Raw genomic sequence first — 12300 nt, forward strand, 5'->3', positions numbered from 1 at the left:
GAGACACTTGAAACTTAGCTCAGGAGCATTCGAGTTTCACTGGATCATCGAATGGAATATTATAGCAAAATAGCTTCAGCTAATTAAATATTACACACAAATAAACAACAGTAATAATCAAGGAAGAGTACAATGCTTCATAAAGTGTTTTTTTTCCAGGTGTGTTTGAAATATTACATCCTGTGGCATAGAAAATACTGCAGTAGTATGCAGCTTTGTTGTCACATGACCTCATTATACTGCATTTTAAGTCCAGTTATAACTATATTTTTTTATTTAACTTGAATATTAAAATGTCTGATTAAAAAAAAAAAACTGTGGTGATATAACTGTGTATCTGGAGTGGGAGTTTAAGGATATTGTTTAAGCATTGCATTGTGGAATTCTGTCCAGTATGATGCGATTTATACAGCACCCTTTTGGCATTTTTTTTTTTTTTAGGTCAACCAGGTATACAATGCATACAGAAAATGAGCATACGGCTCACAATGCACATACTGCAGAAACTGCATGAGTACCACGATGGTAGAGCTGCATAATTAATCAACATTACAATTATGGCTGTGATAAATTAATCATGAAAAGTGATGATTACAGAATTCCACTTAGATCTAAATCACATGCCAACAAATTTTTTTGGGAACAGCGGTTGAGCATTATAAACCAATCACAGACATCTGTTGTGCACATGGATGCAATGGCAAAACAATAACGCAGATCTGTAATTATTCCAGTAATTATTTTGCCTCACCTTTGTGCTTGCTTAGGTAGTCTATGCTTTTCTGCAATATTGCTGACTTGTCCATCTTGCGTGTGTTTCCGGGCAACATGGTGCCAAGTTCTTTAATGAGGACATTGAACTGGTCTCGCCTTTTCTTCTCTGACTTATTTCTGGAAACTCTGTGGTTGAAGATAATAAAAGACACAAAAACAAAGCATTACACAAGGCTGGAAAATGCTTATTCATGATAAACACATTCACTGTAAACATTAACCTTTAGACCAATAGTGGAAGCATACAAGCATAACCCGGAAAAACTGCTTTTAATCAAGTTAGCGTGATTTATGATGCATTTATGATGTTGACATTTTCTGTTTTTTTTTTATTTTTTTTTATGGTTCATGAGAAAAGTGAACAACAAAGCCATAATAAGAGAAGTTGACAAATGCGAGAACCCTGTTAAATGTGGTTTTAACATACAAATACTCACAATAATCTTCAAGTAAAACAAACATGTTTATTGTAATCTACTATTTGGGACCATTCCATCAACATAGGGCTGCACGATTATGACAAAAATCATAATTGTCGATTATTCCCTTGAAATTGTAATTGCGATTATTAATTACGATTATCACAATTTACATTGAATGATGTTTATACCTTTGCTTGATGCAACTGCATGCCGTATAACTAATGCGAAAATTAATAATTTAATTAATTTGCACAATTACAATTACGGACGCCACAATTACGTAATCGTTCAAAGCGGCAATTAATCATTCACATTCTTAAGATGTGTTTTTTATCTTTAGGGTTTTTCCATTGTTTTAATTTTAGTTTTAGTATAACATTATAATACCATGCATATTTTTACTTTATTTTTTTATTTAAAGAAATCCAATGTATAGTTCACATTTGAGGCTTAATACTATTGAAAAGCATTAAAAGTTTTTTAGATTGAGTGTTTTCAGCTTGTTTATTTTCATCTAAAAATATGGCATGCGGTTGCTTCAAACAATGGTATAAAAATCATTCAGTGAAAATTGTGATAATAGTAATTAATAATCGCAATTACAATTTCAAGGAATAATCAACAATTATGATTTTTGTCATAATCGTGCAGCCCTAAACAGAACAACAAAATCAGCAATTTAACTCACCTTTTCGCCTTATCTTTCCCCTCTTCCTCCATCAGCCCATCAAAAACACTACCATCATCCCTAAAATAGGACACACATTTATTCTCTGAGTTATGGAAAACCATTTGTATTTTCTGCAAAACAATTACATGTCTATTTAATAGAATTCTTTGTTTTTTGCATATCACTACAGAAAGAGAGAGAGAAACAGAGAAGCCATATACTTCTAAAAATAGACTAAGGCTGAAGACGAACTCCTCTGTAGTTCCTTTAAAATGTAAATGCAGAACGTTGGACACTGAAAATGCATGTGAATATAAAATTGTAATTACATTTTAATAAGGATGTTGTTGACATATGCATGCATGAAATGCTACATGAATTATATCAAACCACATTTTCTGTTGTGCTACTATATCTGAATTATTTCTGAAGTACACTACTGTTTTAAAAAGTTTGAGGTCAGTAAGATCTTTTTTTTTTTTTATAATTAATACCTTAATAATTCAGCAAGGATGCATAAAATTGATCAATGGCAGTAAAGAAATGTATAATGTTACAGAAATTAAAGATTTCTATTTCAACTTAATTGCTGAACTTTCTATTCATCAAAGAATCCTGAAAAAAGTTGCACAGTTTCCACAAAAATATTAGCAGCACAATTTTTTTTAAACATTGATCACCAATTCAGCATATTAGGATGATTTCTGAAGGATCATGTGACACTGAAGTATGGGGTAATGATGCTGAAAATTCAGCTTTGTATAACAGAAATAAATTAGTTATTTTTTTTACAGTAATATTTTACTGTATTTTTAATCACATAAACACAGCCTAGTTGAGAATAAGAGTATTCTTTCAAAACCTTTAAAATATCTTACTGGCCCCAATTTTTTGAACGATAGTGTATGTGAAGATTATTTCAGCTCTACCTGGAGCTCATGATAACGCCGTCTCATGGATCAGTCTGGGGTTAAAAAACCTGATGCATTGGGAAGACATCGGTGAAGAGGAGCTGCAACTGTGAAAGCCTGCGGACACACAAAACAGAAGATAACTGAATGACAAATTAACAGTGTTTAATATTACTTCTCTGAATCTTTTTGGTCACTGTAGCTACAGTCAGAGGTGAAAGGTAATTGATGGGCACATAGAGCTTGGGGCCACATAACCGCTAACTCAGCATAAATAGTCTACTTTACAAAACATATATAGGACATATTCAACTTTTAATACATTTTCACTTGCTGGTTCAAAAAGTCACACAGTTCTTTGCATCAAACTAATCATGGTCATTACAGAAATTAAAAGCCTCTACTGAAGTTTCAGGTCCAGTCCATATCCAGACCAGATGGTGGATCAGCACCTAGAGACGACCTCAACAGCCCTGACTGTCAGGAGACCATGTCAACTAGATGCGCCCCAGAGACAGATCCCCTGCGAAGACCTCATCACCTCGACGACCATCGGCACAAGACCACGGGAACCAGACAAGTCCTCTGCACAATCTGACCTGCGTTGCAGCCTGGAATTAAACCACATCATGCTGGTTTCATCTGGCCAGAGGAGAACTGGTCCCCAACTGAGTCTGGTTTCTCCATTTCTGTCACCGGTGGAGTTCTGGTTCCTTGCCACTGTCGCCTTTGGCTTACTGGGGACACTCAATTTCTGGCAATATTGTCAGCTTGATTGCACAGACACTATTGGAAGACGGCTGAACTTGATGATGACATCACTGAATCAACAATGAACTGACTTTAGCTGGAAAAAATGACTCTTTGATATTGTCCTCTTGCATTACTGACAAACTATTTTCCTATTTGACACTGTAAAGCTGCTTTGACACAATCTGTATTGTATAAAGCGCTATACAAATAAAGGTGACTTGACATTACGCTCGTCATTCCTGTTTAACCCATGTAAACTGCGACCACAACAGCTGTTATAATAAACATACCAGTCATTCATTTACATGAGCCTGTCAACCCTTTTAGAGACGTTGACGTTGTGAGAAAACATCCTAATTAAACCAAACATGTGTCGTAATGAAAACTGAAATGTCACGTCAGTGCATAAACGGTTACATCTAAACTTAAAGAGACAGTGCTACTTTTCAATACTTAACAACATCTTACGCTGTCACCTCTGGGTAGCAGCAGCATGTGTATCGCGGAACTACCGCCTTTATCAAAATAAACAAATTTGGTACCTACCCAAAAAAACACTCTCACACTTCCACACAGGAGCCTGAACAGATATGAGCCCCTTTGGTTCCGAGATCACGGTTCCGTGCAGTTATTCATTGGGTTGAATAAGCGGCGCAATACCGAGAAAAGCAATGCTGAATTTGAAGCACGCACTTCCTCGAGCGCTCTCGCGAATGTGGGTCAGCGGGCCTAGTGTGACACGCGAGGCGAACGGAAGCTGCTCCTGATCGCCGCAAAATCCAAACGCGTTCAGTTCATGCTCGTAACGCCATATACATAAGCAGTTAGGACTTCTTTTAGACTTTTACCTTAAAACGGCGGCCGTGCGAGTGCGATTTCGGTTTCGAACAGGATAAAAACATTTAGGCCAAGCCTACTTCACGCGAGCAGAGTCCAAGTCATGCGCAGTAGCACACACGGGCCACATCAGTTCACTTACAAAATAGTGTGCAAAAGCTAAATAGTGTTGTAAGTGGTCTGTGTTGTATGCTTAATCTTTGTGCACTTTTTGCATTATTTTTACGACATTTTATTCCAGTGGTACCTTAAATTGTAATGTTTGATGAGACTAATCACACTGTTTCCCCCCCCCAAAAAATTATATTTAATAAACTTAACTTTAAAAGGAGCCGACAAACTAGTACCCAGCTCATATTACTGGTAAACTAGGTTGTTTGCACATATTCACCATTGAAGTCTTAAACTGGTTTTATTTAAGATGTAAGTTAGACACAATATTCCAGAAATGGGGCCTGATTTTATTTTGGCCATAAACATATCTTCTATGAAAACAAATTTGTTCACTGTTTTTTTTTTTTTTACATTTCATTTAAATGCGCTGTTTGATCATTTAAGATTAAAATGTGTACAGGTGAGAACTAAACATGTTGGATTTATTTGTTTATTTGACAGTTTATTAGTTTATTTGACAGTTTATGATATGAGCTTTGTTTTTTAATACAGCATACAGATTGGTGGTATTGTTTCAATTTCACATTAAATAAAAATAAGTTACACAAATAAAATACACATCTGTTTTATTTCTAAATATTTATCATTACAGAGGGCAAAGCAGGTCCCAAGTCCCTTTAGGGTCAATGAGACTTTTATTTTGGAATAAAATGTCGTCTTTTGTTGACGTCAGTAGCCGCGACTGTGTGCGATTTTCAACCTTCGAATGTCACGTGTAAGGCTTTCTAAGAATTATCTTCTGAATCACAGTTGATTTTATCTGTTTTTATAAATTCAGAGACGATGTTGATACCATTCAGAAGGGTGTTATTTACGGCAATCCGACAACACAACTGTAGACTTTTTTCGGACTCTCATGCCACTTCCAGTACAAGAAAAGTAAGTTTCATGATTCGTATCATCAGCTAAATGTCTCTCTTTACACACATGTCATTAACAGGTCATTCGTTTTGTTTTTATTGTTATGTGTGAATGGGTTTATTCAGGGTTTAGTTCTGGGCGTGTATGAGAAACAGCCAGACAATGACAGGATACGTTTGACGGAGGCTGCGGCGGTATTTGACAGCTCGATCTCAGGAAAACTGTCAGAAATGCTGACGATGTAAGTCACTGATTTGACTTTTGCATCCTTACTGTTCTTCTCGTTTTTTCATCTATTCTTTCATTCCTTTTCTCTGTTCTATAGATCTGGACCTCCCCTGAAAAAAGGCAAAAGCAGGATCTTCTATGGTTTACATCAGGTGTGAACCCACATCTGTATGATCTTCGATGTCCTTTAGATGCTTGATGACAAGATTAATATATTAATATATCAGTCGATCCTTACCAAAGTTTTTTCTTTTTTCTTTTAAAGGACTTCCCTAGTGTAGTTGTTGTTGGTCTTGGTAAGAGCGGCACAGGTGTGTGTGGAAAAGAGAACTGGGACAACTGTAAGGAAAGCATCCGTGCAGCTGTGTCAGGTAAATGTCATTGTTGTGTTCGGCTAAATCTCACAAGGCCCTGCCAAGAACATGATGTCTAAGTAAGATTTCACCCCCAAATCAAAAGAAATTAGATTTTGCTTAAAGAAAATGAAGAATTAATGTGTTTTGAATGTTGTTTATTCTGCTCTCTATTACTGTAATGCATAATTTAATTGCAATCTTGTGGAAAGCCTTCCCAGAAGAGTGGTAGCTATTAATAGCTGCAAAGGGGGACCAACTCTATAAATGTCTGTGTATTTAGAATGCAATGTCATTAAAATCCCTGTTGGTGTAATGGTCTCAATGTTTTTTCCCCCCCTCTCATTTGTAGTAATTTTTTTTTATATATATATATGTTAGTTTTATTATTTATTAATGTTTAAACTAGTAACTAATATATATATATATATATATATATATATATATATATATATTAGGGCTGTCTGTCTACATTAATAAATAATAAAACTAACATATATATATATAAAAAAAAATTACTACAAATGAGAGGGGGGGAAAAAACATTGAGACCATTACACCAACAGGGATTTTAATGACATTGCATTCTAAATACATAATTAATCGCAAAATAAATTTGACTTTGAAAATACCCACAAAAGATTATTTAAAGCTATTTTTGTGTTAAATGAGAAAGTATCAAGTAGACATTACAAATTGTTTCTTTAGAAATAAATATTTTATTTGATTCAACGTAAAATTTATAACACATAAACATTTAGGCCACAACGGCCTAACATAAACTATGGAACATAAAAGAAGATAATTTGAGAAACATCTCAGTATTTTTTGTTCATACAATGAAAGTCATTACTAAAACAGCTTTGTTACCAACAGTCTTCAAAATACATTCTTTTATGTTCCACAAAAGAAAGGTTTGAAATGAGGGTGAGTGAATGATGACAGTATTAAATTTTTTGGGGTGAACTATCCCTTTAAATGTTGTTATTATTATTATGAAATGATACTCTAAACAAGAAACTAAATCTGCCAGCAGGTGGCGGTAAATGTCTTCATTTGATTCGTTCAAACGTCTGATTCATTCAGGAATTAAAGGGATACTCCACCCCAAAATGAAAATTTTGTCAGTAATCAACCCCCATGTCGTTCCAAACCCGTAAAAGCTTCGTTCTTTAAGATATTTTGGATGAAAACCGGGAGGCTTGTGACTGTCCCATTGACTGCCAAGTAACTTACACTGTCAAGGACCAGAAAAGTATGAAAGAACCAGAAATACATTAAGACCATTACGTTAAAATGCTATTGTTTACATTCCTCAAAATGGTCTATATGTACATTTTTAACCAGATCACAAATGTTATATATATATATATATTATATATATACATACATACATGTTATTTAATTATTAATAATTAAGAAATGGTTAAAATATAGTATATTAGTTCTGAGTAGGGGTGGAAAATTTCTGGAAACTTTCCAAGAATCCCTGGAATATTCCAAAATATCCTGGAAAATTTCAAAAATTTCTAGAATGTTTCCGAAATTTTCCACCTTTTTGCAACCCTAGTTCTGAGAAGAATTGGAATTGCAACAAAAACTAGAACGTTAAATATAAAGACACAATGTGCTTAACTGTCATGAAAAAGATATATACATAAATGGTCGTAAAATAGGCTTTGTTTTCTCTCAAAAATGTCTTATTGTGACCACAGCATTTTTTTTTCTGAGTTCAAGTAGTTTGTATTTTTCATAATACATGTGTTGGAAATTGAGAACATGTTTTAAATTGACCCTATTTCAAATCGCCCCTAACAAGTTTGCCTGTGTTTGTACAGCGGGATGCAGGCAGCTTCAGGATCTGGAGGTAGCTCATGTTGAGGTGGACCCTTGTGGAGATGGGCAGTCAGCAGCAGAGGGCGCTGTGCTCGGACTTTTTGAGTATGATGAGTTCAAAACCAAGAAGAAGGCCCGTGTCACGACCCTACCATATGGGAGGTATATAAAACACAGATGTTTAGATATTCATGAATTCCTAGGAAGTTTATTGCATGAGTTGTAATAAAGTCACACACATGCAGCACCTCACACTCATCCTAAGAATTCTGGCTCTTAATTTTCTTCTTTCCTGTTTCTTTGCAGTGTGGATTCAGCAGCATGGCAGAAAGGTGTTCTGTATGGGGACGGGCAGAACCTGGCCAGACGACTAATGGAAGCTCCAGCCAATCACATCACTCCCACAGCGTTCGCAAACACTATAGAGCAGAAACTCTCACCCTTTGCTCATAAAGTGGCTGTCCACAAGAGGTAGTCTCAGAGTTCATTAAAATCAATCACTCTATTCATTAATGATGACTCAACACATCACTTTTCTGCATTTGTTTACCTCTCGTTCTTTAAGGCCTCAGTCTTGGATTGAGAGTGAGCAAATGGGGGCTTTTCTCAGTGTGTCTAAAGGCTCAGAGGAGCCCCCTGTCTTTCTCGAGCTGCATTACAAAGGCAGTTTAGACTCTGCACAGCCCCCTCTTGTGCTGGTGGGAAAAGGAATCACCTTTGACAGGTAACTGCATCTGTATAGAACCTAAAAACATCAGTAGTTGGGAATTTGAATCTCAAATAATTTGTGTGTCTGTCTCATTCCAGTGGTGGTATCTCTCTGAAGCCGTCTTCAGGCATGGATGCCATGAGAGCAGATATGGGCGGAGCAGCCACTGTGTGTTCCGCTCTCGTGACGGCAGCCGCTCTCAAACTCCCAATCAATATCATTGGTCCGTCCACTGCACTAGACACTGTCCACTGCAACCATTCGCACACAAACTAATCTCGTGTTCCTTATTTCAGGTTTGGCACCACTCTGTGAAAACATGCCAAGTGGAAAAGCAAACAAACCGGGTGACGTTGTCCGTGCCAAAAATGGCAAAACCATTCAGGTATTCTGCACTCGCACATACAATACCGATATGCATTACTGTTTAACATTGCCTACATTATCTGGTATGGCAAAGCTGAATTTTGGAGTAAAATTAGAATTGATTTTTCAGTAATCATTCTAATATGCTGATTTGGTGCTCAAGAATTTTTTTTTATTTTTAGCAATGTTGAAAAAAAGTGTAATATGTTTGCGCAAATTGTGATACATTTTTGATACGATTAATTGAAAGTTCAAAAGAACAGTGTTTATTTAATGTCAAAATGCTTTACTTTTATCATTCTAGTGTCCTTGGTGAATAAGTAGTTAGTTTCTTTTTTTCTTTGGTAGGTTGACAACACTGATGCGGAGGGCAGATTGATTTTGGCTGATGCTCTGTGTTATGCTCACAGTTTCAAGCCCAGAGCAATAATCAATGCGGCTACGCTTACAGGTACACAAGCTGCATTGATGCTTTCAAGTAAACATAGACTCATATTAATGGTTTCTCTCTGTCTTGGTTCCTCTGGCAGGTGCCATGGATGTGGCCTTAGGTTCTGCTGCTGCAGGAGTGTTTACAAACTCTGATTGGCTGTGGGAGCGGCTGCAAAAGGTAATTAGCAATGTCACAAAATGACTTGAATACTATTCTTCATTGACATCGTCCTTTCATATTGTAAGGCTTTGTGTGAGCTAATGTCATCATATGTGATTTGTGTTTCCTCCTAGGCAAGCATTGTTACTGGTGACAGGGTGTGGAGGATGCCACTGTTTCAGCACTACACCAAACAAATAACAGAGAGCGCACTGGCAGATCTGAACAACGTTGGAAAATACAGCCGGTATGTATGCACACTCAAACATGCTGTTTCACACATTGTATTATTCTTTTTCACATGTTCCCTTCCTTTAGTTCAACTGGACTAGTTACTAGTTATGTGAAGTAAAGGATATTGGGATATTAAAAAAAAAACAAAAAAAACAATGCAGTCCAAGTGTCAACTTCACTATGTATGTTACGTGAAAAGACAATGTTAACATGTCCAAATGTTATTCATACAACACACTCATACTTTGTAGTGCATATATAATGTTTATATAAATTTGTATCAAATGCAGTACATACTCGAACCAAATGTGATTTTCAATGTCCTGCCCCAACTTCTTGTTTCAATAGGAAAAATCTCTATACCGGAAAGAGAAATGTGTTTGCAAAACATTTTATAAGGGTCTTCATTCCTCGTTTGCCCATTGAGTTATCTACATTATTATGTACTGTATGTTATTAAGAATATGTTTATTCTACAAGGATGCATTGGTTAAAAAAAACATTAAAGAGGTTTAAAGGTATAGTTCACCCCAAAATAAAAAAAATCTCTCATCATTTACTCACTTTTGTTGTTCCAAACCTGTATGAATTTATTTCAGCTGTTTAACACAAAGTAAGATATTTTCAAGAATGCTAGCAACCAAACACATGACGGTAGCCATTGACTCCCATAGTATGGGAAAAAAATACTATGGAAGTCAGTGGCTACCGTCAACTGTTTGGCTACCATCATTCTTCAAAATATCTTATTTTGTACTCAACAGAAGAAAGAAATGACAGGTTTGGAACAAGTGGGGTGAGTAAATGATGACAGAATGTTCATTTTTGGGTGAACTATCCTTTTAAAATTATATTTCAAATAATTGTAGTTCTTTTGAATTTTCTGTTCATCGAAGAATCCTGAAAACAGTAATGTATCACAAAATATTAAGCATCACAACCATTTTCAAATGTGATCATAATATAAAAATGTTACTCAAGCACCATATTAGCCTGATTAGACTGATTTCTGCAGGATCAGGTGAAAATGAAGACTGGATTAATGGCTGCTATAAATTCAGCTTTGATCACAGGAATAAATTACATTTTAAAATACATTAAAACAATACAATTCTAATATTATTTAACAATTTTTCTAATATTAAATTTAACATTTTTGATCAAATAAATGCAGCCTTGGTGAGCATTAGAGACTTCTTTCAACATTTAAAACTCTTACCAACCCCAAACTTTGGAACAGCAGTGTGTCTGTTCTGTAATCTGTAGTAATTACTGTGCTTGTTTTTGGTTGCCGTGATGTTGAACCTCACAGTTCAGGTGGCGCCTGCACTGCTGCAGCCTTCCTGAGAGAGTTTGTGACGGCTGATCATTGGGCTCATCTCGACATTGCTGGGGTCATGACCAATAAGGATGAAATCCCATACCTGAGAAAAGGAATGTCTGGAAGACCTACACGTACGTTGGTGGAGTTCATTGCTGGTTTGGCCTCTGAACCCTAATGTGACCATTGTGACCTTTGACCTGGCTGCCTCAGAAGTATATCCATGATGTTCAGCGTTCAGAACGATAGTTTGTGGTTATTAATACGTTTGCTGCTGAAAATAGCAGACAAGTGATCAACACAGTGAGAGGATTGAAAAAGTCATTGCTGAAGTGTTTAAGGCACAAGAAGAAACTTTTAGTGCCCAGAACAGAAAAGAATATCTAATGGAAACTGCTGACAAGCACTGCTAGAACCTGCCACACTGTTGCTAAAATCTAGTTACTTTGAATAGCAAGGAATGAAACTGTAGAATATAAAAGACCAGTTTGCTGGACTGCTCTTTTAAAATTGAATTGTATAAAGAAGTGGCACAAGGTTCTGGGATCTTTTCAAATTCTGCGTATTTGTGTAATAAGATTACATGGTAGCAGTATTATACCATGCATAAATGCACAAAATACAAGGTCAATAAAATAATGTGGCAATGAAGATTGTGATAAATGTCACGGTGAAAGACTGGTGTGTTGGCATTGAGTCTGGATGTGCTGCCCAAATTATTTTTGCCTTGAAAACATACGTTGATTTTTGTAAACGAAGGGAAAATATATTTTTCATTAATTCGATCTTTCATTAAACACTTCATTTATGCTTAAAAAATGTGGCGCCTTGTTTTGCCATATTAATGTTGAAATGAACTTAAAAGTATAATTATTTCAGGATTTGCTCACCCTCATGTTTTTCCAAACTTGTATGACTGACATCTGCGGAACAAGATTTCGAAGAATGTTGGTAACTGAACAGTTTTGGTTACCATTGACTTCCATTATATGGATTAAAAAACATTTCTTAAAATATGTTTTAGTCAAACCGGTTTAGAATGACATGAGGGCCAGTAAATGACGACAGAGTTTACATTTTGGGGCAAACTATCCTTTTAATGCTGCTTACTAGTATATTCCCAACCATGTTTAAAGATTGACAGTATTTGCCCTATGAAGAGGTAATGTTTGAGAAAAAAAAACATCTGTACAAAGACTGTTCATGTGATTTGTGTCATTATGGAGAATTTTTTGAACTCAATAAATGGAAAAGTCTAA

At 35.8% G+C, this 12300-nt stretch overlaps 2 protein-coding genes across 3 annotated transcripts in view; one reads left to right on the top strand and one right to left on the bottom strand.

Annotated features, from left to right (window-relative positions):
- The window catches only part of LOC107746006 (circadian locomoter output cycles protein kaput-like), an 8245-nt gene extending 3769 nt beyond the window's left edge, over positions 1 to 4476 (bottom strand). Inside the window, exons 1-4 of one of the 2 annotated variants that reach the window (XM_016560039.1) lie at positions 4379 to 4476; positions 2796 to 2894; positions 1885 to 1944; positions 752 to 900 (exon numbers count right to left, since the gene is read on the bottom strand). In XM_016560039.1, coding sequence (XP_016415525.1) covers positions 752 to 900; positions 1885 to 1944; positions 2796 to 2806 — 220 coding nt within the window. In that variant the 5' untranslated portion in view covers positions 2807 to 2894; positions 4379 to 4476. Of the gene's footprint in view, positions 1 to 751; positions 901 to 1884; positions 1945 to 2795; positions 2895 to 4076 lie in introns of both variants that reach the window. The other variant, XM_016560038.1, reaches the window with a different exon arrangement.
- Positions 4477 to 5180: 704 nt separating this feature from the next.
- On the top strand, positions 5181 to 12300 carry LOC107746009 (cytosol aminopeptidase-like). Its single transcript, XM_016560041.1, has 13 exons — positions 5181 to 5420; positions 5528 to 5643; positions 5728 to 5782; positions 5896 to 6001; positions 7822 to 7981; positions 8126 to 8290; positions 8385 to 8543; positions 8627 to 8751; positions 8825 to 8913; positions 9243 to 9345; positions 9425 to 9504; positions 9621 to 9733; positions 11033 to 12300. Exons 1-13 carry the CDS (start codon positions 5325 to 5327, stop codon positions 11217 to 11219), a joined length of 1554 nt encoding a protein of 517 aa, XP_016415527.1. The 5' UTR covers positions 5181 to 5324; the 3' UTR covers positions 11220 to 12300.

Source organism: Sinocyclocheilus rhinocerous, unplaced genomic scaffold (assembly GCF_001515625.1).
Source record: "Sinocyclocheilus rhinocerous isolate Xijiao unplaced genomic scaffold, SAMN03320098_v1.1 scaffold288, whole genome shotgun sequence".
Classification (NCBI taxonomy): domain Eukaryota; kingdom Metazoa; phylum Chordata; class Actinopteri; order Cypriniformes; family Cyprinidae; genus Sinocyclocheilus; species Sinocyclocheilus rhinocerous.

Bases quoted from the DNA above. Each gene is read 5' to 3' on its own strand.
- LOC107746009 (XM_016560041.1), top strand. From the start codon at position 5,325: ATGTTGATACCATTCAGAAGGGTGTTATTTACGGCAATCCGACAACAC. The intron at 8,544-8,626 runs GTAACTGCATCT...GTCTCATTCCAG, and splicing joins AAAGGAATCACCTTTGACAG to TGGTGGTATCTCTCTGAAGC. The intron at 8,914-9,242 runs GTATTCTGCACT...TTTCTTTGGTAG, and splicing joins AAAATGGCAAAACCATTCAG to GTTGACAACACTGATGCGGA.